Source organism: Lithobates pipiens, unplaced genomic scaffold (assembly GCF_037356315.1).
Source record: "Lithobates pipiens isolate NorthernLeopardFrog02 unplaced genomic scaffold, aLitPip1_a1.2 Scaffold_25, whole genome shotgun sequence".
NCBI lineage: Eukaryota > Metazoa > Chordata > Amphibia > Anura > Ranidae > Lithobates > Lithobates pipiens.
Genome location: NW_027507787.1, coordinates 178,046,996 through 178,073,143, shown reverse-complemented (window position 1 = coordinate 178,073,143; position 26,148 = coordinate 178,046,996). Strand labels below are relative to the sequence as shown.

The following is a 26,148-nucleotide window of genomic DNA, read 5'->3' as shown; positions in this document are numbered from 1 at the left end:
AGTGCATGAAGTGAAGCTCTACTGACTTGATCATGATCCATTCATGTGCAACCAAAACATTTTTTTTTTTCTCGCACGTGATTGGGCATTTTTGCAAAGCGACATTCTACCACATCCACTAAGCTTTGTGCAAATTTCAGTTGCAAAGTCAACTGCTTATTTACCTTTAGTAAGTCAAACCCATTGACCCTAAAGAGTGCTGTCAATTTACAGAGCACTTTACAGATATATTGTACATTCACAACAGTCCCTGCCCTCTAGGAGGTTACAATAGAAAGTCCCTAACTCATATTCATACATACTAGGCACAATTTTAGACAGGGGCCATTTAACCTACCACCATGTCTTTGAGGTGTGGGGGGAAACCCACGTAGGCATAGGGAGAACATGCAAACTCCAGGCAAGTATATTTAAACCAACAACACTTGTACTGCTAGGCAGAAGTGATAACCACATAGCTATGCAAGGCTTTGGATAGAGACAAGTACACAATATAGAAGAATGTGCTTTGTTCATATTTCATGCCTAAAGGGTTTACAGCCACTTTAACCCAAGAATAAAAATGTCATTCATTGAAGCTTATCCGTCATGTGGCTACATTACTTTTCTTTTTTCATGCTTTTTGTGTCTTTATTTTCATGTGGTCCTAGCACAGAAATAAAGAACACCTTCACATTTCCTTTTATCCATAAAATAAGGTGGAGGTGCTCTGTAGTCCACAGAGATAGTTGGAAACAATGTAACTAAAATCACAGGAAGTTATTAGCTCACAACATGTATGGCAATATCAAAATATCTTTTTTAAACATATAAAACAGTGGGAAACAATTTCCATAAGGCCCCTTTCACACATGCGGATGGTATGTCCGTATTTCATCCATCCGTTTGCAGATGGAATACGGGCATACATTCATCCCTATGGGATAGCAGGTGTCTGCGGATGAGCATCCGCAGACACCCGCTATTGTCCGCCTCCGCAACTGTCCGATTCTGCAGACGGAGGAAAATCCTATTTTTCTGTCCGTCTGCAGAGCAGATCGGATGAACACGGAAAGACGGTCCGTGCTCATCCGATCCCCATAGAGGAGAGCGGAGAGATGACAGGGCGGTCCCTGCACAGTGTGCGGAGACCGCCCTGTCCGCCGCCGGCTCAGCGGGGACAACAGAGCGATCCCCGCTGAGCGAGCGGATCATCACAGGGCGGATCATTACTGATCCGCCCGTGTGAAAGAGGCCTAAGTCCCCTCGTCCCCCGCTGTACATATGTGTAATTTATAAAATCAATACTAAAAATTACAATAACATAGCATGACACGTAGTAAAAAAAAAATACTTTATTTCACACTGTTTTCTTGTGAGGAAATTACATTATGATGTGAGAGTGTGAAGAGAAAGTAGTGCAACAAATTCATAAAGCATTGCATTTATGTGATATTAAAGAGTTACCAAAAACATGAGTTATCCTGCATCTGTTAATAGCAATCACAACTGTTTATATAAAAAGTCTATATCCTGGCAGCTTTTGAGATATGTCATGCTGCTGTAGCATTTGCACATATAAATGAATGTAATTCATGGTTCTATGTTATCATCTATTTTAGAGCTTTGAGAAACAAATAGGGATATCTGTCAGTGGGTGGACTAGGCAGAAATTAAGCTATTCAGAGACAGTCAACTCATCAATCACAGCAAATAGATTTTGATGGATACCCTCATGTTGAATGACCCATCAGCTTTTTGTGTCTTTCAAGTCCATCAATAGTAGTGAGACCTCTGCAGATTTTCCTGCTCCATGTACCAACCTTACCAATTACAAGACATGTACGGTATATGCAAATGGCCCAGAAGCCACATGTAGCTCTAGCTATCTATAACATGGCTCTGGACTGTCTTTTACAACAAGTTGTGTATCTGTGTACCTGAACATCTGTTATTATGCATTATACAGTATATTCTCCATAAACATGGAACAAAATATTAGCTGCCTAATTAATACTAGTTAATGTAGATAATCAAAGTCTTGAAGCCTAACTCTGGGCTCAGTCTTTTCGTCTAGACATCCACTTATTTAGGATGGACCCACGATGCCCTACATTTACAGTATTTTCTTTATTCAGCTATGCATCATTCAACCATGAAAACTAAGAACATCTTGTGGGCAGTGGCAGCTGGTGTTTTTTTTTTTGTTTGGAGGGGGGGGGGTTGGTCGGTCAGTCAGTCGGGGCCCCCAGACTCCCCATATAGCAGGCAGTGCTCCAGCCGATAGGGTGATGGGTCTCATGACCTGCTTCCTGATTGGCAGGGAGGAGAATCAGTGTTACTGTAGCAAATATGAATTTGCTATTGTCACAACTGGGTGGGCTTTGTGCCCAAAGCCCACCCTTTTTTTGAAGCCTAGTAGAGCTTCTGGCTCTAATCACATGCTTCAAAAAAAAAAAAAAATGGGATTCCATACACCTACCACCCTGCATATAGATCAGGCTTGTGGGTGAAAAGAAGTAATGTAGGTGTCAGCTCAAGATTAAAAGTAAATATTTTTTTTAACCAGTTGGGTGATCATATCCCAAGCACAAAAAAATACCCTGAAGTTGGGACTTAGGGTTGAGCTCAATGCAATTTTGGAAGAAATAAAAACCCAGGATAAAAAACATTTGTTTCTGTGGTCCCCATGGCTCTAACACATTGGTAAGAATGTAAATAAGTGTGACATGGGTGTGGCAATTCATCCTTAATGTGTCCTTGGCTTACTAAGTCTGAATAAGAAAAACAAATATTTTCCCAGTAGACAATGTGTTTATATGTTTTTCATAAACCGATTTCATGAAACAATATGTTTTTCATGTGTCCTTCAAGATGATGCCATTGTGAGCATGGGAGCTGCCATGACATGGTTTCTACAATCACCATGTAAGGAGTGACACTTACTTAACTTTGATAGTGCTGCATAGCACAGAATAGTTCCACGGACAGATTTTACCTCTAGGGTAACTAGCACAGGTAATAGGTCACTGAGTGATTTGAAAGGATGAGTACTCAAGCTTAAGAGACTCTTGGATTTCAGTGGACTTTTAAGACAAACCTGAATTTGCATATAAGAGCATGAGTTATGTTAATGGTACTTAGCACCTCCATGGTCAGGTCCGTCATTAATTTCAAGGCTCTGGATATCTCCAAATCAAGGGGCCCCTGATTCTCTATTTTTTTCCAGAAATACAAGTTCAGAACAGGTTGCTTATGGCACCTTGCTGCCATTACTTACCTTTCTAAAAAAATGTATATCGCTGTGCTTATCTCCTCTCAGGCATGTGCTTCTAGCTCCAGATTGGGTCATAGAATGAGAAGTATTTGTTGGGTTACTTTGTAACGAATGCTGACCAGCAAGCCACAGAGTCCATGTCCCATATCCCAACTGCAACTAGTACAGTAGCAGGCACCTGCAAGGGACTGTGATTCTGGTGGGTGCACTGCAAATGCTTGCAATAGGTCTCTACAAGTTGAGTAGCTCTAAATCTCTTTTCTACAAGAACAAAATATACTATTACATTTTTTCTTTGGTTCTGAAGGACTTGAATATTTTAACCTTAAAAAGTTGTATAAAAATGTATGTTTATCCATTAATATCAAGAAACCCTAGTTCAGCTCATAAAACATCTACAATGAAAATGTAAGCTATAAAGCTTTTATGCAAGCGAGCTTCTATTTTAGCTCTATGTTAGCTAAGGTCTACATAAAGTAAATCTAAGGTATGCATATCTAAAAGTGTGTATTAATGTGAAGGATATGAAAAAAATTCAATAAATTCATTAATGCGAGATACAAAAATGTGATAAAAAGACAGAAGGATGATATGAAATAAAGTAAATAAAATGAAACATGCACATTTTTATGGATTTTTTCTTTGCTATGCATTTCTTTCCCATGGTTCCAGGTATTCTAGACCAAGGTGTTTAAAGATGTCTTCTTCTGTTTTAGCTTTGAGAAACATTTTCTGGGGAAAAAAAAAACACAGAAAAGTATTTTGAATCATATTGTATTGATAATTACCACAAAACAGAGCATACAGATGTCCATTTTCTAACAGTCATACAGTAATACAATATATCTAAATATAAAGCAACACACAAAAAGTAGAAAAATATTTACAAATATGCCTATAACATATTTTTATTCATAAAGTAATAGAATTTCTTTTTTTATAAAATTAATAAATTCAGAAAACCTATTATAGTAATAGGGTGGGTGCCATATGACATCTTCACAGTCTTGCACCTCGTAGGCAGCCTAAGAAATTAAATTATGTAAAAAAACTTTGAAAAAATGTAAATTTGTCTTTTTTTAAAAACACTGTCACCAGTCAGTGTCCCTGATCCCTGCCACACAGTCAGTATCCCTGATCCCTGCCACACCAGTCATATGATGACATTAAACTGCTCTGGTGACTGTAAAAAAATAGAAATTGTAAAAAAAAAAAAAAAAAAAAAAGTACCGTATTTATTGGCATATAGCACGCACAGATTTATAACACGCACCTTAATTTTAGAAGGAACGTTTCAGGAAAAAAAACTCAAATTTTTTATAAAGAACTTTGAAGCAAAATAAGGGTCAGTGCCGATCAATGCAGCCTCACCATTGCCTCAATGCAGCCTCACCATTGCCCATCTTCAGCCTGATCAATGCCATCTGCAGCCTCACAATTACCCATCAATGCAGCTTGATCAATGCCCATCTGCAGCCTCACCTCAGATTACTGCTGCCTCAGAGGAGACTCGGAGGGGACTCAGAGGGGACAGGGAGGGGATGGGATGAGCACCATCAGATATACATACAGCGAGAATCTCCTGTTTACTCGGTGGCTTCTTTAATACAAATTATTAAGCAGGCTTCCTGCCCAGGAGATGGGACTTCCTATTACAGAGGCCGATGAGTAAACAGGAGATTCTCTCTGTATGTAATCTGACAGCTCTCGTCCCAACCCCCTCCCCATTCCCTCCTAGGCAGCCCAAATTGCAGTATCGGCGTATAATATGCACGCGCTATTTGCACTCGATTTTCGGGGTGAAAAAGTGCGTGTTATACGCCAATGAATACATTATTTATTTTTAAATTTTTACAAAAAATTCTGACAAAAAAAAATACAGCTTCAAAAAACCCAGCATGCCTCTAACTAAAATACACTGGACTGTCATTTTGTATTGGTCTATCACAAAAAAATCCCAATATAAAACATTTATGATTTTGGTTGAAACATGACAAAATTTGGACAATTTCAATTGGTGTGAATACTTTTTCAAGGCACTGTATTATATTATGTTTGTCGTACACAGCTCAAATTTGAATATGATTAACGCTGAATTGGTCAAAATTCAACGTGTGGGTTTAGTTCATTTACTTTCTAGTCTATTCACATTGTTGTTAATCATGCCCTGGTGAGGGGGAGGGAGCCCTGAAGCAAGTTGGCTACTTTTTGGATTATCCCATTTACTTTTTGGAATGGACTTGTATCTAAACTTTTGTCAGTGGTGCTTCAATTTCCATTTTTGTTAGATTACACTACAAGCCAAGGAGAGAGTGGGTGATAAAATAGCTGACAACCTGGGAACCTGATCATTTATACCAGCATTAAAACTTCAAGATAGCAATAACATTGAAATAAACCTATGGGTCCTATCCAATTTGCTGTACTGTTCAGATTCTCTGATAGCCGTGAATACTGACTGTCAAATTACAATAACCTGCAGGGGAGATTCCTTTATCCACACTGTCAGATGTTTATACTAAAATATTAACAGTATTATATTTATGGAAATATGCAAAAATCTATGGTTCGGGAGATTTTCACGTCTTTCCACAAATCAACCAAATAATTAAAATGTATTTATCCATGTTAGTTTGAAGACAAAATGAATACATTGGTGTGCTAAATATATATATATATATATATATATATATATATATATATATATATATATATATATATATATATATATACTAAAAAGTCTCTGTCTCTTACATTCCCTCTGTGTTCCAGCACTGCAGCCTCCATCAGACTCCTCAGGATTCAACACTCCCAGTTTTGTATGCTCCATATGCAGGAATGGTACTCTATGTCATTGCTATGTCCTGCAGTGATGTTGGGGTGGAAAATGGATCCAGAGAACGTGGTGGTAAACACAGGCATCCAACACTCCAGGAAGTGTCAAATGCCCCCTTCCTGCCCAGGCTACTGGGCGCTATCACACTATAAATGACATTTACTGTTACCATGCAACACTCTGCCCACTGGGTTTTTATTTACTGGTAAAAGAATACAGAATATTTTTGGGGAAAAAGAAAAAATCTTTGTTTCTGTTAAAAAAATAAAAATAAATCTTTCTTCATAAATTTAGGCCAAATGTTTTTTGATTAATTTCTTTGCTAACAATAACCCAAAAACAGTGTATATTAATTACTCTGTGTGAAAGTTATACTCTACAAACTATGGGATGTATAGTTGAAAATTCACAAAAATATATAGTATACCGTATCCGTACCCTAATTACCTCGCATATACTATATTGACAGCGCTGTCAATATAGTATATGCGAGGTAATTAGGGTACGGATACGGTATACTATATATTTTTGTGAGTTGTCCTTCTGTATGATAGCAGCTGGTTAGGGTGAGCTTTGACTTACTCCATAGGGCGCTGGGATCATTGGTTGTCACTTTCAACATTTTGTGTGCGCATTCCAGTGATATTAGTACTTGTTATAGTTGAAAATTGATCAGTCCTGGTGCACTGACTGCCTTTTTAATTTCTTCAGTGCAAAATAATATCAAATATAATTGGTGATAATACAAAAAAAGATATAACTTCAAATATCAAATAATGTGGGTGATACTAATGATGAAAATTTTTACCACAAGCTCTTGTTACAAAAATACCATGTCTTAACACTTTATGATGGCTTAGTAAATAGCTTTCTGTGGCTTTACAGACAAACTAGGTGTTGATGCAACACTTGTGATTTCTTCTCAAACAGATAGATACAGACAAAATGTTATACTGTGCACAGTTTGTGGCCTCCAGCTACCTGAGTGGCTGGAGACATGATGACATCACTCCTGACCATGCGTGTGGGAGCCACTGTTTATGGCATGGGCTCTGAAGGTCCGACAGTCCGAAAGTCGGATCTTCAAAGCACATGCACCGGTGAAATCATCAGCTGCATGCAGTCTGAATATCTTCTAAACTGTGGGAGATATTCACATTACCTATACATAAGCCTTATAATAAGCTTACCTGTGGGTAGAAGTGGTGTAACAGAGTTTACTACCACTTTAAGTAATTTAACCAGAAGTTTAGTTATAGGTTGACACTAAATGTTGAGAGTTAACTTATGGTGGCTAAAAATTTAAAATCTATAAATGTATTTAAAGGTTCAAGTAATTTAATCTGAGGTTGAGTTATAGGTTGTCACAAGTCACCCACAAGTTGCACTTTTCCTCTTGAGCATTTTATTTTACATTAAAGAAAATCAGCAGAAAGATTTTCCCTCTGATGGAATTAGTTAGGTAGCACAACAGTTTTCAAAAGATTTTTTTTTTTTTACAGGTAAGAAGTGAAAAGACCATAATGAAAGCAAGATGAGAATTTTCAGCATAATCTTCAGCAGCTAAGTGTACTTTTGCACAAAGTCTGCCAAATGTTCCATTCATTTCAAGATCTAGTTCAACAATTTTTGCAATTCATCAGAGCGTGTTAGTCTTTTGATCAGTCAAACACGGCCAACTTTTGTTATTGCCGTACACTGGCTCGGGTACTAATCTGCAATCATCAGCTCTGAGTAGTTCTTTGTGTCAACAGAACAGCTAAAAGGTTTACGGTTTCATAGTTTAAATGTCTGTACTAGCACTGGCATTATTTATCAAAGGGTCTAAAATAAGAATTGGCTGCATCGTCTTATAGCATCAGATCAGATTCCATCTGCAGTTTATTTATGCAAATGAATGGAAAAATCTGTTTGGTTAATATTTGGCAAAACAGACAAGGAACATGTTATCTTTACACATTTAGGAAAGTAGCGCACATACTCTCAGCTGTGTTTCTTTTCCTCCAAGGTTTATTGTTCAGGTATATGTAAATTCAAGGATAAAAATGTAATAATTTTCTTTTTTTATAAATATTTGTTTTCCTTTATTTTCACTGGGTGATCCTGCCAGCAACACACTTCTTGTTCCATGGCGACAATGCTTAATCATCGATATCTATGGAGAAGCAATGTCACCCTAGTCTACTTGTTTCTTAGTTTTAGATCAGCGTCTCCACATTTTTGGGGTACTGGACTTTGATCAGTGGAAGCAGAAAATGGTATCAGGGGAAGGAATAGTGCCCCATATTTGGTGTCAGTGGGAAGAAAATCTGATGCCTGACTGTTGATATCAGTGGGAAGAACTGCCCCTCATCATTGGTGTCAGTAGGAGAAATTGCCCCTCGTCATTAATGTCAGTGGGAGGAATAGTCCTTCATCATTGGTGTCAGTGGAAGGAATAGTCCCCCACCACTGATATCAGTGAGAGGAATAGTGCCCCATCATTGGTGTCTTTGGGATGAATAATCCCTCATCATTGGTGTCCAGTGGGAGGAATAGTCTCCGAGGGCCAGATAAAGGCAAGCAAATATCCTCATACAGCCCACAGGCCACAGCTTGGAGACCACTGTTTTAGATTATAGAACACCTAACCCTCTCCATCTCCATAACATAGGGGTGAGATGTTCCATAGTTCACCGAGGTAATCTGTGCAGGGCTAATAATACTACTTGAGCTATCACTTCTGAGTGTACGGGATAACACTGGGTTTCTGACAGGATCAACAGGTATTTCTAGATCTTTTAAACCGATACAGCCTAATTTAAAAATTTTCAGATTTGACAGAAAATAAGAGAAGTTTACTATTAGGGTATACATATACTTTAACATAAAGCTGTGACACTGAAGGACAGCTGAAAAAAAAAAAATCCCACTGTACTTCCATTGATTAAAATATTAGTGTAATTGGTTGGAGTTTAAAGGCAATATCCAATCAAAATTGTATTTTTTGAAGTTTGAAATACCATGGGAAAAGGTTAGATGTTCTTATAATTCTTGTCTGTGACCACACTGGCAAGATTTCCCCTTGCCTTTATATCCCTGTGCCCCCAGGACAAATTATAAAGGGGGGGGGGGCAAGAGTCACAGGAATGGGAAGGCACCAACTGCATTGTCTAAAGAGAATCAAAATGCACATAAAATCAGACTTGATTGTAAAAACTTAAATATATAACATCACAGCTGGGTAATCTCCCTACAGAAAACAACACTGCTGAGAATAATAAAATAAATGACAATTTTCTCATCAACCTGTAGGAAGGGGTGAATTTAGTGCACCTTTATGATAGGTGTTTTTCTTAAATACTTCAAGGAAGTGAAATTAGTTTTCTTCCTGGCAGGATTCTTCATAAAGCCTGAGTGGAGCTTAGCTAGTGGTCAGTAGGCTGATGGTAATGGATAGGCCTGGTTGTTGGCATGCATTAACCCCCCTGGCGGTGTTCCCGAGTCTGGTATGGGGTGGAAGTTTTGTACCAAAAGTGGTAACCCTGAGCCAGATTCAGGACCGCTTCGCTGTATGCAGGAGGAGGTTTACTTACCTTCTCCCCTGGATCCAGCGATGTCCCCCCGCTGTACGAGTGGCTCGTCCTCTGCTCGATTCATCACGGAGCCGATCTCCGTTCCCTGTGAGCGTTGCGACCCACAGGGACGGAGATCGGTGCCAAATTCAAAAAGTGAAACACACAGTATACATATAGTATAATGTAATCTTACAGATTACATTGCTGTATTGAATTATTTCACATCCCCTTTATCCCTTTAGTGGTCTGCCCAGTGTCCTGCATGCAGTTTTATAATATAAAAACTGTTCTTTATGCCAGGAAACTGGAGATTGTCCATAGCAACCAAAACTGTCACTTTACATCAAAAATGATTTTGGACCAGCTAGGAAACAGCGATAATAAATTAGAATCACTCGCAGAATTGAGGGATAGCGATTTGTGCGGAGATCCATCATCAAATATTGAAAAGTAATGACAGTGACAATTCTGCAACTGAGCAAATTTCAGTGTTTTTGATTTGATTACATTATTGGATAATTATTATTATTATTATATTATTATTTGGTATAATTATTTATAGTTATTTATTGCATTATAATTTATGATTTCATTTTTCAAACTTTATCATACCCGGGATGCCTGCTAGACTCTGATTTGGACAGATTTAAGTGAGTTATTCCTAAGAATTACAGGACTACAATATAAAACGCCAAATTTTCATGCAAAATAATTGTACCGCTTTCAGCACCTAGTGCCGTAGACAGCGGCGCGTAGGCGCACTGAGCGCGGCATCATCAACGACGAAGATGCCGCACGTGTCGGCTCCCGTGCACATGCGCGGGAGTGACGTCATTGCGGCTTCGCCGAATGACAGCGGCGGAGCTGCGAGACCCCACCGAGAAGATGGATGCGCCGGACTACAGGGGACAGCGGTGACACTGCTGGCTCCTGTGTCAGGTAAGTGACACATAATGGACTACTATGCGATGCATAGTAGTCCATTATGCTTTGCCTTTGCAGGGAATGAAAGAGGAAGTAAACCCATCAGGGTTTACTTCCTCTTTAATGCCAAACAGGTGAATCTCATGGAGGAAATACACTGTAGGAAACAGGATCCTAAGGAGAATTGCACAAGTGAACACAAGTTTGGAGCTGGTAGTGGATAAGAGATGAACCTCTTTGTGTAGCATGTCACATGGGCGTCAGGTGATTGATGGACTGTCTGAGCCCTATCCTGTTATTACGGAGGAGATGCAAGGCCCTAGACAAGATCAGTCCTCAGCCATTGATGGGTAATTTTTTTGATGACTGGTGAGTGAAAGATTTACAATCTGCCATTCATGCATACTATGTAGAAACAGAGTTCTGCATTGACTGTGGAATTTCTGTGGCTGGTATGTTTAGGCCTTATTCAATCTGTCCTGAAGGAGACTCCCTAGTGGAATGTGTGGGTGACTCACTCATGGTGGACGCCTCCTTTAAACCATATATCATTCACCCTTGAACTGCATTAAAGCCTAGCAGAGGTTATCTTTTCCCCACTTTGCTGAAGAATGCCTTTTGCTGCTATATAACCTTTCTTCATTCTATCCAATACAAATAGAAAGTTTTGGCTGCAGTTGAGCTATAAATTATGCAGATGAAGACTTTAAAAATACTCTGTCAATTGATAGAACACATCCACCACACCCTCATGGATTCTATAAGAATCTTTGAGTGTAAATGGGGCCCATGGCCTGCATCTTAGCTAGCTTGGGGGAAGATTTTTCCTCCTGGGTACCAGAAAGCACTCATGACTATAACAGAGGGATTTGTTATTTGCTTTGTTTCTTTAAAGATCAACATCGATAGTGCCTTGAATATATGAGAGCTCATATAGATTGTTAAGATGAATTAGATATGCAGTACATTTCCTATAAAGTCTATTGCACTAGTAGCAGTTTGTATTTTTATTTTTTCGTTTTGTAATAAGTTAATCTATAGACTTCCAAGAACTTCAGCATTGTGAATGATACCTACACTTCATATTGATTTCAGCACTCTAGTCAGAGAATTGATTGTATGTACACTGATTCTAGGTTTATATAACACTCTCAATTCTGATTAATGTACACTTTATATTTTTTTCATGTAATTATCTTAATTTCTTTAATAAAAACATTTGTAAACAAAATAAAAATACACTGTCAGTTTGGCTATTCAGAAGAAAGTGTCAGGTCTTTCTGAAAGTAGAATCCCCCAAGTCACTGGCACTTATTTTTCACCTTTGCTACAACTCCATTTCTTCACTGAAGCCAGGATTCTAAACCCAATCTAAACTCCATATTGGATGGCGTCAGAGCTTAGGAAGGTTAATGACTTTCTTCCCCATCTCACATTCCATTCTAGGAGGTGGTCATATGCTCCTCCATACCCAGAAGAACTGGGTAATTAACAATGGCTCCAATAGCTCAATGGAGTGGCAGGTAAGCACAGAGACATTGTATATCAGAGGGTACGGAGCTGCCCGCAATAGGCAAAGTGCCAATTTTCTTTAAAGAACTCTAATTACCATATGTATTCAAAAAGACTGTTGTTTGTGGCAATGAAGCCATTCTGAGGTTTTTGGAGAAACATTCAAAAGACTACTGACAGATCTAGACAAGGATAAAAGGAGAGGAGCTTTTGGCAAAAAATTATTAAAGTTTGTATGTCTTTAAAGCATGACAGCTAGAATCACAGCTTATCCAGAACCATAAAGATCCAGTCATATATAATTTTGCCTTTATCTACAAACAAGTTGTACATTTTGTTTAGTGACTGCCATTAAGTAAATTCATTTGAGATTATCCTTTCTCCATTTTCTTCACTTCAGTAGTGAAGGTGTTTAGTTGATGATTATAATCAGTACTATTCTTTATGCCTTCCTCACAGGGGAAGTAAATAAGGAATTTTGTGTCACGCTCTACATTTCTACCAATTCAGAGCAGCATTTAACATGCTTATGGCTGATCTCTAATCAGCATCAATCAGGCTTATATAAATGCTTAAAAGCAGCTGGCACTCTCTTGTCTTCTCTGTGCCAATCAATGCTGTTATTTCGATGGCTGAAAATAATGCTTTCTGTGGCTGCAAACATGACCATTAACTACACTTAGTGCAAAACAAATGCCTCTAGAAAAGATCATGCCCTGATTTGTTACTTCCTACATTTTTATGTTGGTATTGATAATCAATAGTACTAAAATCGCCAGCAGAGGAAACAAGGAGGCCTAGATTGTCATAATTTGTATTTTCTTATTAGCACTAATAGAGACCGCTTTTCATGGATGCTTCCCTAAATAACAATTTGCTACAATTACCAATGTCTCTGGCAAAACAAAAATAAGGGAAATTTCAAAAGTCACATACACACATGAGCTCAAACAATAAATATGCTTTAAAGCAAGTCTTCAGTGATCTCTGTAGCTGCAGCCACTGTACAGAAATTCATGGAAATGCAGGCCGCACCTTACCCTCCCCGAATGCCATAAAATCTAATACATACTTAAATAATGACACAAAACAAATTGTTGGCAAAAATTGGCCGTATATTTATTGGTGTATTCAATTAAATAAATAATAATAACCTCATCTTGATAATTTTATTAATTCCTAAAATTCATAACTTTCCAAGCAATAAACTTAAAACAGCTCCGTCTTAAAGATCTTGAGCATACAGAATATCTATAACCAAATTCCCCCCTTCAAAAATGAAGGGTGACAGAACCACATAATGTGCCTAGCGACTAGGGAGAGAGGGTGGGGAGCTTGGTGAGCCGACACTGATTGACTGGCTCTTACATAGTTACATAGCAGGTGAGGTTGAAAATAGACACAAGTCTATCAAGTCCAACCTATGTGTGTGATTATATGTCAGTATTACATTGTATATCCCTGTATGTTGCGGTCGTTCAGTTGCTTATTTAATAGTTTTTTTAAACTATCGATGCTCCCCGCTGATACCACCGCCTTTGGAATTGAATTCCACATCCTTGCTGCTCTTACAGTAAAGAACCCTCTACGTAATTTAAGGTTAAACCTGTTGTCTTTTAATTTTAGTGAGTGGCCACGTGTCTTATTAAACTCCCTTCCACAAAAAATTGTATGCCTATTGTGGGGTCACCATTATGGCATTTGGAAATTTAAATCATATTCCCTTTCAAGCGTCTCTTCTCCAGAAAGAATAAGTTCAGTGCTTGAAACCTTTCCTCATAACTAACATCCTCCAGACCCTTTATTAGCTTTGTTGCCCTTCTTTGTATTTGCTCCATTTCCACTACATCCTTCCTGAGGACTGGTGCCCAGGACTGGAGAGCGTACGCTAGGTGCGGCCGGACCAGAGTCTTGTAGAGCGGGAGAATTATCGTTTTATCTCTGGAGTTGATCCCCTTTTTAATGCATGCCAATATTCTGTTTGCTTTGTTAGTATCAGCTTGCGTTGCATGCCATTGCTGAGACTATCATCTACTAGGACCCCTAGGTCCCTTTCCATCCTAGATTCCCCCAGAGGTTCTCCCCCCAGTGTATAGATTGCTTTAATATATTTGCTAGACTTGTGCACAACGGAAAATTTCGTTTCGTTTCAGTTCGTTGTCATTCGTAAAATACATCATTTCGTTCTGTTATATTCGTTATGTTACGTTAATAATTTGTTATTATTCGTAGAGTGTCGAATTAATTCGTTCGTATTCGTTGAAATTCGCTATTTATGTATGTATAGACATTCGTGATAATGATTCGTAGTTTGGAAAGTCTTTTGTTTATTGAATCTTTTAACACACACAATGACAATGTCTCTTCTCCTCGGCTCAAATACAATACAACACCCTTCTAACTCAGTTCTCAGGAATGCACTTTGCCAGTAATCCATCCTCCGGCACAAAATTAATTAGCTGATTGGACTAAGACTTACTTTGAGCTGGCCTTTTGTTTCATTAGATCTTTAAAGAATTACCGAATTAATTTGAATTAATTCGAATTCATTCGTTATATTTCTTTCGTATTCGTTGTTATTCGTTATTTTTTTATTCGGACATTCGGATGCATCCGAATGTCCGAAACGAATTGCACTAGCCTAATATTTGCCACCCAAATGCATTATTTAAAATTTTTCTACATTAAATCTTATTTGCCATGTAGTTGCCCACCCCATTAATTTGTTCATATCTTTTTAAAAGGTTTCTACATCATGCGGAGAAGTTATTGCCCTACTTAGCATAGTAACATCCTCAAATACAGAGATTGAACTGTTTACCCCATCCTCCAGGTCGTTTATGAACAAATTAAATATGATTGGTACCAGCACAGAATCACACAAGAATCACAAGAATGCAGAACGAAGTGCACTGCTGTAATCCCCAGGAGAAATAGAGCCAAAAGAGATTTGGCCCTGCTTCTCCTTTAAAAGCACCTGCTTTGTGCTTTTATTGGAGGTTATAAAACTGGAAGGCTTTTGAGTAAAGCCTGCCTTACACAATTTGAATCTTGGCCGGGTCAGCAATAAGAATGTATAAGCAGGCTCAATGTGCCCAAGTTGATCGATCAATCAACTTGGGTACAACCAGCCTGCTCGATTTTACATGGGATTTTTGCTAGTGGCTGTCAAACCCGCTAGCAATGATCACTGTGTCCTGCCAGCAGAGATGCCCCCCCCCCCCCCCCCGTTGGGAGAAAACAATGGCTCCATGGGAGGGATTCCCCTGTGAACACTGTCTGTATGGTTGCAGCAAAAGAAATTTGCCCCGTCTATGGCTGGCCTAACTGCTGAGAAAACAAAAAGGGGAAATTGATCTGACTTAAACAATAATTTGTGCTTTTTTGTGAAATTTTGAAGGAAGAATTGCTAAACGATGTCTGCAACTACAGAAGCCAGGGAGGGCTTGTTTTAAAGTTAATTTTCTGTTTTCTAAGAATCTGTAAACACATGTGCTGGTAGGTTAATTGGCTCCTTTCTAAATTGTCCATAGTATGTGTATGTATGAATGTGTATTAGGGACCTTAGATTGTAAGCTGCTTAAGGGCAGGAACTAATGTTAATGTATAATATATATATGTAAAGCACAGCATACATTGACAACATAATATAAGTACCTGTAATAAAATAAATAAGCAAATGTCTGTAGCCTGGGCTCAGTTACACTCAAAAGGAAAAAATATACTATAACTCCCTCACCCCTCAGCAACCACACTGGTGTTATACTTACCCATCCCCAGGACCATCTTAATAACATCATGGGCCCCTTGGCAAAGTAATTCACTGGGGACCTAATCCCTGCTGGCTGTCCTCTCTTACTCATCCCATGTAATCGGAACAGTACACATCCTGCCCATTCAAACAGCAGCAGTAGTAAGATGATCCATCTTGGGGTTCCTCCTTAACCTCTGTAAAGCGCCGGAAGAGTGCCAGAAACTGCGGGAGGAAAGTAGCTGGGAGAGATGTCATTCCGATTGTAGATTTAGGCTCAGTGACAGGCTGCTGCTATCCCTGCAGCTCAGATTCTGGGACCCTGTTATGAACATGACCATCCCGGGACAGCTTAGTAAAAAGCATGATTTTCCACGCAAATCCAGGACAATTTGCAAGTATGATGCAATGCAAGATTATCATGGGGCCCCCATGCACCTGGGGCCCCTGTACAGTGCTCAGGGGTGGCAATGCGTAAAGATGGCCCTGCCCACCCCCCATCCTTCCAAGATCTTTACTTGACTGAGAGAAGCACACCTTCCTGACTGAAAATCTCCTTGCCATGCAGGGAAAGCATAAAATCTCAATTTATTCATATAGCCATCTGTCCACCACTGAAACAAATAACTATTTTTTTCATAGAACTGAACAGAGATTTCTCCATGCATAAAAGATAGACAAGTATGAAGCAGGAGACATAGTTACATGACCTGATTGAAAGCCTCCTTCAGATTTATCAAGAACTATATTTTTTAAGCTCCTGCTTCATTGAAGACAGGGCCGGACTGGCTTACTGGGATACCGGGTAGGCCGCCTGTCCTGGGGCCGCTTTTAGTTGTGGCTGCATTGGTGCTCTCTACTGCGGATCACAGCACTGGCTGGCTCTGCGTTCGGCAGCCGCTCTGTAACATGGCCCCGCCCCCCCACAGACCAGCTCGTGTGATAGTAGATAGAAGAAACGTTCCGCCTATCACACGGTCTGTAGGGGCGGGGCCATGTTACAGAGTGGCCGCCGAACACAGAGCCAGGCAGCGCTGTGATCAAGAGGAGGAGATGCCGCCTGTACAGCCCACCGTGTGTGCCTGGATAGGAAGATCAGCAGGGGGCCTGCATATAGAGGAAATGAGTATTCTATATTCCTCCATGCAGCCGCTGAATGCTTGCAGGAGGGAGAGGAGAATCAAGCATTCAGTGGCTGCATGGAGGAAAATAGAAAGCTAATTTCCTCTATATGCAGCCCCCGCTGATCCTCCTATCCAACTTCTTTTACTGCCCCCTCCAGTTCATCTCGTGCTCCCTGCCCCCCCCAGTGCTCTCCTCCCCCACCACACTCTCCAGACCCCCCCCCCACAGTTCTATCCGACCCTGTTCTTTCTGCCCCCCCAACCTGCTCTCCAGTTCTCCCCATCCTTCTTTAACCACCATCCCAGTGCTCTTCACCCCCCAGTGCTCTTCACCCCCCCCAGTGCTCTCCCCCCAGTGCTCTTCACCCACCCAGTGCTCCCCCCAGTGCTCTTCACCCCCGCCCCCCAGTGCTCTTCTCCCCCCTGTTGTCCCCCCACCCAGTGTTTTCCACCCCAGTGCTCTCCACTCCCCCCAGTGCTCCCCCCGTTCTCCCCCCGTGCCCTCCACTCCCCCAGTACTCCCCCCCTGTTCTCCCCCCAGTGCTCTCCACCCCCCAGTGCTCTTCACCCCTGCCCCCGTGCTCTTCTCGTCCCTGTTCCCCCCAGTGCTCTCCACGCCAGTTCTCTCCACTCCCCCCAGTGCTCTCCCCCCTGTTCTCCCCCCCCCCAGAGCTCTCCGCCCTGTTCTGCCCCCCTGTTCTTTCCCCCCCCATGCTCTTTACTCCCCCCAGTGCTCTCCCCCCCGGTCTACCCCCCCAGTGCTCTCCACTCCCCCAGTACTCTGCCCCCCTGTTCTTTCCCCCTCCCAGTGCTTTTCACTCCCCCAGTGCTCTACCCCAGTGCTCTCTGCCCTTGTTCTCCCCCCTCCCCCTTGTTCTTCCTCCCCCCAGTGCTCTCCCCCCTGTTCTTCCCCCCTAGTGCTCTCCACTCCCCCCAGTGCTCTCCCCCCTGTTCTCCCCCCCAGTGCTCTCCACTCCCCCCATTGCTCTCCCCCCATTCTTTCTCACCTCCCCAGTGCTCTCCAGCTCTCCCCATCACTCTCTGGCCCCCACCTCAGTGCTCTCCAGCCCTCCATTCTCCCCACCCCTGTGCTTTATGGCCCCCTGGTGCTCTCAAGCTCCACCCATCTCTCTCCAGCCCCCCCAGTGCTCTCTACCCCCGTGCTCTCCACTCCTGTTCTTTTTGGCTCCCCCCAGCACTCTCCTCTCCCCACCTCTGTACTCTCCACTCTCCCCTGCATTTTGCCCCCACCCATGTGCTCTCCAACCCTGCCAATGCTCTCCACCTCCCATAATGCTCTCCAGTCCCCCATGCTTTTCCCCCTGTTCTTTCTGGCCCCCACTGGTGCTCTCAAGCTCTCCCCCTACTCTTTGTACCCCCCAGTACGCTCCAGTCCCCGTGCTCTCCACCCCTGTTTTTCTGCCCCCCCCCCCAGTGCTCTTCGCCACTCCACACTCTTAGCTCCCTCAGTGCTCTCAGCGTACTATGCTCTCCATCCCTTTTTATTTTTGCCCCCCCCCCCAGTACTCTCAAGTTCCCCCCCAGCACTCTCTGCTCCCCACCCCTGTGATCTCCACTACTCCCTGCTCTTTGCCCCCACCCATGTGTTCTCCAACCCCGCCAATGCTCTCCATCTCCCATAATGCTCTCCAGTCCCCCATGCTTTTCCCCCTGTTCTTTCTGGCCCCCACTGGTGCTCTCAAGCTCTCCCCCTACTCTTTGTACCCCCCAGTATGCTCCAGTCCCCGTGCTCTCCACCCCTGTTTTTCTGCCCCCCCCCCCAGTGCTCTTCGCCACCCCACACTCTTAGCCCCCTCAGTGCTCTCAGCGTACTATGCTCTCCATCCCTTTTTATTTTTGCCCCCCCCCAGTACTCTCAAGTTCCCCCCCAGCACTCTCTGCTCCCCACCCCTGTGATCTCCACTACCCCCTGCTCTTTGCCCCCACCCATGTGTTCTCCAACCCCGCCAGTACTCTCTGCTCCCCCTTCTCTCCAGATCCCACCCAGTACTCTCCACTTCCTCAGGACCAGAGGACAGGCTGACTGGGGCCGGAAAATGGGGACGGCTGAAGGTGCAGGTGGCCAGGGACCACTCGATCTCACAGCAAACAGATCCTCTGGAAGGAGCACCATCCCCATCCAAAACGAGAACAGACCCTGCCTGCTGCTGCCCGTCATGGATATCCTGCTGGCATGGAAGGTACTGTACAGAGCATCAACAACACACCTTCCCACAGACAGGGACTGTAGACTGGGACATGGGGCACAGGAGGGCTGCATTCATGGGCTCAGTGAGGCTGCATTCATGGGCACAGTGAGGCTGCATTCATGGGCACAGTAAAGCTACATTTGATGGGCACAGTGAGGCTGCAATAATGGGCACAGTGAGGCTGCAATGGTGGGCATGGTGAGGCCGCATTTGTGGGCACAGTGAGACTGCATTCACGGGCAGAGTAAAGCTGCATTTGGTGGGCACCCACCCCCCTTACCTTAGTGTATTCTTTCTGTGGAAGGTGGTCCCCCCCCCCACGTTCTGAGTTCCTGGGGTCCCCCTTGATGATTGTCCACTTACCACTTTTAACTGGAATTTGCATTTATATATATCCCTATGTGATTTCATATCTATATATAATACACTCTTCATCAAATGTGCTTTAAAATGTATGGTTTTCCCTTTCATGAAAAAGAAAATAATGACGTTATGCTGTTGGGCTGGTATAATAATGCTGTGGGGCTGGTATGAAATTTTTTCCAGGGCTGGTTTTTATTCCCAGTTCGGCCCTGATTGAAGATACTGTACGTTGTAGATTAAATGGATAGCTGTGTGGGTCATTGTACTACATAGTTGTGGTGCCACTCACTCAGATAGTGACAAAGCACTTTTTTAAATAGATGCAGGGGTGCTCCATTGTGAAAGGAGAAAGGTGGGGGATGAGAAAATAGGGATGGAGGACCTAAGCCCCGAGTTGACCTTTTAAGCATTACTATACAAAAATACAGGTACAGTATTCTTTAAAATGACATTGTCTTGGCCCCAAAGGGAATTTTCATTTTTTTTTTATTGGCTGGCCATAACATCAATCTGCCTTAGAGCGCTAAGATGGTAATGCCTAGTTCTTTATACTTATTCTCTGACACATCAAATTGCATGTCCCTGTACATAATGCTTTTTACTGAAAATCAGCACTTAGACTTTTTCCTGTCCTTGTTTTCAGACTCTGAGAATGACCTTATAATTTAATTATAGTTGAGCAGCTGCAAGTGTAATAAAACTTTTTTTTGTCCTCTTTCGCCCTTCTGTTATGCACGGTAAGAAAAATGTGATTGAAAATTCTAAATTAAAATAGATGCACATTAGACAATCCTACCATTTTTCTACCTGCAGGTATTCTGGAATGAGGAAGATTGCAGCCCCACTTCCAACTGCTCAAATCTGATCTAAAAGAATTATGTGACACTGGAAATAGATTAGTCAAGAAAATGCAGTACCAAAATCCAAGCATGCTCTGTGCGAAGTTCTTACCAAAATGATACGACATGGCTTTAAATTAGCAATTTATTTTAAAGTGAAATTCAGAGATGCATCTAAATGCAGTTATTTGCAAAATAATTCTATGTAGCGCCCTCTACTTTAGGTTGATGCTAGAAGTTAAATTTTTATAAGTGAAGGTAAATTTAATCAGGCCTAGCTCACAGTTTGTTTTGATCTGTGTGGGCCGAGAGTGGCTCAGTGTAGGCTAGTGACCCACAGATAGCATCATCTTTCGGTTACCTCCCTTCTGCTTCTAGAGGATTCTAGAAGGAAGGAGGGGAAGAGAGGTGGAGCTGTCTGGGGTGTCTCAAGGAGCTCTAACCAATCCCCTAGGAGTATTGGCAGGGGGCAGGCCTCCTTGATGTACAAAGGGTCAGCCCAGCTGGGGAGGAGTTGTCGGGTGGAAGAAGCTGGAGACAGAGCATTAGCATTAGGTTGTTGGGCCTTTGAGGCACTCCCAAGTCTGGGGGGTGACCTTGCGCCTGAGGGGTTTGGGTGCAAGTCAGAGCATTTCTGAGTAACAAAGAAGGATCTGGACAGGAGGCATAGAGAGGAACCCAGAAGAACAGTGGGAGCTAGTGTTGCCGGGAAAGTCTCCAGGAGGGATCCACCGGAGTGCAGCCAGGAGTGGTGAGTGACAGGCACACTTGGGGTCGGGGAACCCGCACACTGTTTTTTGATAATGCTGATTGCTAAGCAGCAGCCCGGAAGCCAGCCGCCGCATCCTTATTAACCGATGACTCATGAGCTGTCAGTGGCTTCCCCGCTGACAGCTGACTGTAAAAAAAAAGCAGACAATTAAAAAGTATGAAAAAAAAGCATACTAGGGCCTGGTCATACTTCTTAATTTGAGATATAAATTAAGCTTTGGCGCTAAAACCTTTTTGTGCACTGTGGATACCAAAATCATGTATGAGTGTGAAATGATCTATTATCTCTGCTAGTGCTCTGGAGAATTTAATACAAATTAAGGTGGAAATCTCCCAAAAACCACTATATACGTGATATTAAAATGCGTGAAAAAAGAGAAAAGGATGTGTGTCTGTTGACTTACACCTCAAAAATGCACATATGTATTAAAAAAATGGTGAATCAATCACATAGAAATAAACAATTAAAAATATTAATGTGCTCAATAGAAAAACATACGCAAACCAATATCTGAAAAATCATATGCAAACCAATATCCAAAAATTATGCTCTATGTTCAAAGTGACAATCAAAAAGCGTTTTGTGAAAGTACCAAGAAAAAATAATAATAACAACAAAAATCTTATAATGTCCAACAAATTTTTTTTTTCAAAGTCGCATCATCTGGTTGCTGGAAAAACGCATGGAACTTTCATCAAATGAGGAAGGTAGAGCAAAGTGACTAGTGCAGAAGGGTTAAATGCATTCCTCTCCGGTGCGCCACTCTGTGTTAGGAAAAAGGTATATATATGTGCTCACCAGACCAAAAACCCTCAATGGGTTAACCGAGCAGCCACAGTATGAGCCACTGTGCAGCTTTCTTTGGGCTCTGCTTCTGCTATGCTGGGGGGATGCTTTACACTTTTCCTTCCGCAGATAGTCCGTTTAGCAATTATACATAAAGGGAAACAGAAGTACAAACATAGTGCAATACTGTTGTTTGAACGTTTTTGTTTATTAAGAAGTCAGGTTACTCACAATATCCAAAGAGACAAATCGCTTTAAAATTAACTGCGCCGGCGTTGCTGCTTGTATACCAGTGTAAGGTGCACGTCCTAGGCCACGCCCTACGCGTTTCGTCAGAGCGACGTCATCTGGAGCGGCCATGTTGGTGCACCCTCACGTTTATGTAGGGTGCAGTGCTCTTCTGCGCTTGCGCGAGTGTATTAGCGCCATCTTTACTGTGGGAATGCCCTATACGAGCCGCTGTGTGTCTATTACATACTGTGTGCTCTCTTGTGACAGCACGAACATGGAAAAACTATTTCATTATTGTGGACACGGGATATGCTATATTCTGCAGTGTATTCACTTATGTCAATCCCAATGAAAACCTTTCTTTTTGCTTATTGTTGCGGACTCAGGGCATGACAAATTATTAAGCTATAGGGCACCGCAACCTACATATTACATTCCGGTATATTATAAGAGAATTGTCAACAACTATACATGATTATAATTAATAAAATGTATATAAAGAATTATCGTAAAACATTTATATAAAATATAAAAAAGAAAAAATAGAAAAAATTTATTTATATATGCATAAAAACTATGTTAATAAAAACAATAATTTCCTAACTAACCACCTAATACATATGACTCCTGCCGACCTATCAGAATGCAGGGTTTTTATCTGTATTTTTGAATGTGGATCATGATTACAGTTGCTGAGAAACAAATTACGTCAAACTGTATAATCACTTCCCTAGTAAATGAATATACTCCAGGGGGAAAAGAAAAATATAAAATAGAATAAAATAGAGGAAAAGAAGGAAGGGGAAAATGGGTAAATGGAACAAACTGGAAATATGAGTGTATGTATACATATGTATGCTTTTATATCTGCACTTCCCTGTAATACAAATCAGGAGGGCAATTACAGGTAAGGTAAAAGGAGTATGTTGTGAGGAAGTCTATTCATTTTTTAAATCATTTTTTTGAAATCATTTTTAAAATCATTTTTAAAAACATTATTTAAAACTATTTTTTAAAAACGACAGTCAGGATGAGAATATGTAGTAAAAAGAAACTGACAATAAGAATAAATGGGAAACGAAGGCCAATATGTGTGTATGTATACTGTTCTCATTTGAGAACATATATGTGTAACTTCAGATAGTGTGTATGGGCTCTCTTGTGGGGGCCAGAACTTTTTAGGTGGGTCTTTTTACTGTAATGCCACAGCTTATTGGGAGAACTTCCTTAGATACGGGTCGAATGTTGTACTATGATTTTTTGGGGTGTAGATGGTCCTACCTTAAGTAGGTGATGTATATTCTAGAGTTGGGACTAGGAGAGTTTTAAAAATTAGTCAGAAAACAATTTAAATCCAACTCCACATTCATTCCCTGTGGTTGAAGGGTATCTAAATTATATATCCATTTGGTTTCGTTTCTGGATATTTTGATGGTTTTGTCCTCACCTCTCCAATGGGCCCTTATTTTATCAATACCGTAAAACACCATTTGTCCTGGGTCCCGATTGTGGTAATCCCTAAAATGTCTGGAGACACTGTGATTGGGGTACCCTTTTTTAATGTTTCTAATGTGTTCTCCAATTCTGGTTTGGAGTTCCCTTGTGGTTCGCCCCACATATTGTCTGGAACAGGGACACTCTATAATGTAGGTGACATGAGTGCTTTTGCATGTAATGAGCTCATTTATTCTAAATTATTTTTTGTTTGAAGATGACTGGAAGGTAGTTCTCTTCTTTTCAGTTTTTTTGCTGTTTTTACAAGGGAGGCATTTGCCACACCTGAAAAAACCTTTTAGATTACCTGCTACTTTAATTTGTTTTGGGGGATCAATGGTATTTTTAACAAGTTTATTTCTCAGTGTAGGTGCCCTTCTGTAAATAAACAGTGTTTTTTTTGGTAGGATATCTTTGAGTGTATGATCAGCTTTCAGGATGGGCCAGTGTTTTTTGATGATGGATTCCACATCCTTATGTTGTCTATTGTATCCTGTGAGGAAAGCAATTGGTAAATTGTTAATCTTATCTCGTTTTTTGTCTTCCAATAATTTGTTTCGTTCCATTTGTTTTATTTCGTTTTTCAGTTTGCGCAGGCCCTTTTCATCATACCCCTTATTTTTGAATCTTTCTATGATTATGATTATGATTCCAGACAATATGTGGGGCGAACCACAAGGGAACTCCAAACCAGAATTGGAGAACACATTAGAAACATTAAAAAAGGGTACCCCAATCACAGTGTCTCCAGACATTTTAGGGATTACCACAATCGGGACCCAGGACAAATGGTGTTTTACGGTATTGATAAAATAAGGGCCCATTGGAGAGGTGAGGACAAAACCATCAAAATATCCAGAAACGAAACCAAATGGATATATAATTTAGATACCCTTCAACCACAGGGAATGAATGTGGAGTTGGATTTAAATTGTTTTCTGACTAATTTTTAAAACTCTCCTAGTCCCAACTCTAGAATATACATCACCTACTTAAGGTAGGACCATCTACACCCCAAAAAATCATAGTACAACATTCGACCCGTATCTAAGGAAGTTCTCCCAATAAGCTGTGGCATTACAGTAAAAAGACCCACCTAAAAAGTTCTGGCCCCCACAAGAGAGCCCATACACACTATCTGAAGTTACACATATATGTTCTCAAATGAGAACAGTATACATACACACATATTGGCCTTCGTTTCCCATTTATTCTTATTGTCAGTTTCTTTTTACTACATATTCTCATCCTGACTGTCGTTTTTAAAAAATAGTTTTAAATAATGTTTTTAAAAATGATTTTAAAAATGATTTCAAAAAAATGATTTAAAAAATGAATAGACTTCCTCACAACATACTCCTTTTACCTTACCTGTAATTGCCCTCCTGATTTGTATTACAGGGAAGTGCAGATATAAAAGCATACATATGTATACATACACTCATATTTCCAGTTTGTTCCATTTACCCATTTTCCCCTTCCTTCTTTTCCTCTATTTTATTTTATTTTATATTTTTCTTTTCCCCCTGGAGTATATTCATTTACTAGGGAAGTGATTATACAGTTTGACGTAATTTGTTTCTCAGCAACTGTAATCATGATCCACATTCAAAAATACAGATAAAAACCCTGCATTCTGATAGGTCGGCAGGAGTCATATGTATTAGGTGGTTAGTTAGGAAATTATTGTTTTTATTAACATAGTTTTTATGCATATATAAATAAATTTTTTCTATTTTTTCTTTTTTATATTTTATATACATTTTTTACGATAATTCTTTATATACATTTTATTAATTATAATCATGTATAGTTGTTGACAATTCTCTTATAATATACCGGAATGTAATATGTAGGTTGCGGTGCCCTATAGCTTAATAATTTGTCATGCCCTGAGTCCGCAACAATAAGCAAAAAGAAAGGTTTTCATTGGGATTGACATAAGTGAATACACTGCAGAATATAGCATATCCCGTGTCCACAATAATGAAATAGTTTTTCCATGTTCGTGCTGTCACAAGAGAGCACACAGTATGTAATAGACACACAGCGGCTCGTATAGGGCATTCCCACAGTAAAGATGGCGCTAATACACTCGCGCAAGCGCAGAAGAGCACTGCACCCTACATAAACGTGAGGGTGCACCAACATGGCCGCTCCAGATGACGTCGCTCTGACGAAACGCGTAGGGCGTGGCCTAGGACGTGCACCTTACACTGGTATACAAGCAGCAACGCCGGCGCAGTTAATTTTAAAGCGATTTGTCTCTTTGGATATTGTGAGTAACCTGACTTCTTAATAAACAAAAACGTTCAAACAACAGTATTGCACTATGTTTGTACTTCTGTTTCCCTTTATGTATAATTGCTAAACGGACTATCTGCGGAAGGAAAAGTGTAAAGCATCCCCCCAGCATAGCAGAAGCAGAGCCCAAAGAAAGCTGCACAGTGGCTCATACTGTGGCTGCTCGGTTAACCCATTGAGGGTTTTTGG

The 26,148-nt window shown here is 40.9% G+C and overlaps 1 protein-coding gene across 1 annotated transcript in view; it reads right to left on the bottom strand.

Annotated features, from left to right (window-relative positions):
* Positions 1–1,320: 1,320 nt before the first annotated feature.
* The window catches only part of DNTT (DNA nucleotidylexotransferase), a 618,183-nt gene continuing 593,355 nt past the window's right edge, over positions 1,321–26,148 (bottom strand). Inside the window, exon 11 of the mRNA XM_077455236.1 lies at positions 1,321–3,988. Within this exon, the coding sequence (XP_077311362.1) occupies positions 3,902–3,988 (87 nt within the window). The 3' untranslated portion in view covers positions 1,321–3,901. The remainder of the gene's footprint in view (positions 3,989–26,148) is intronic.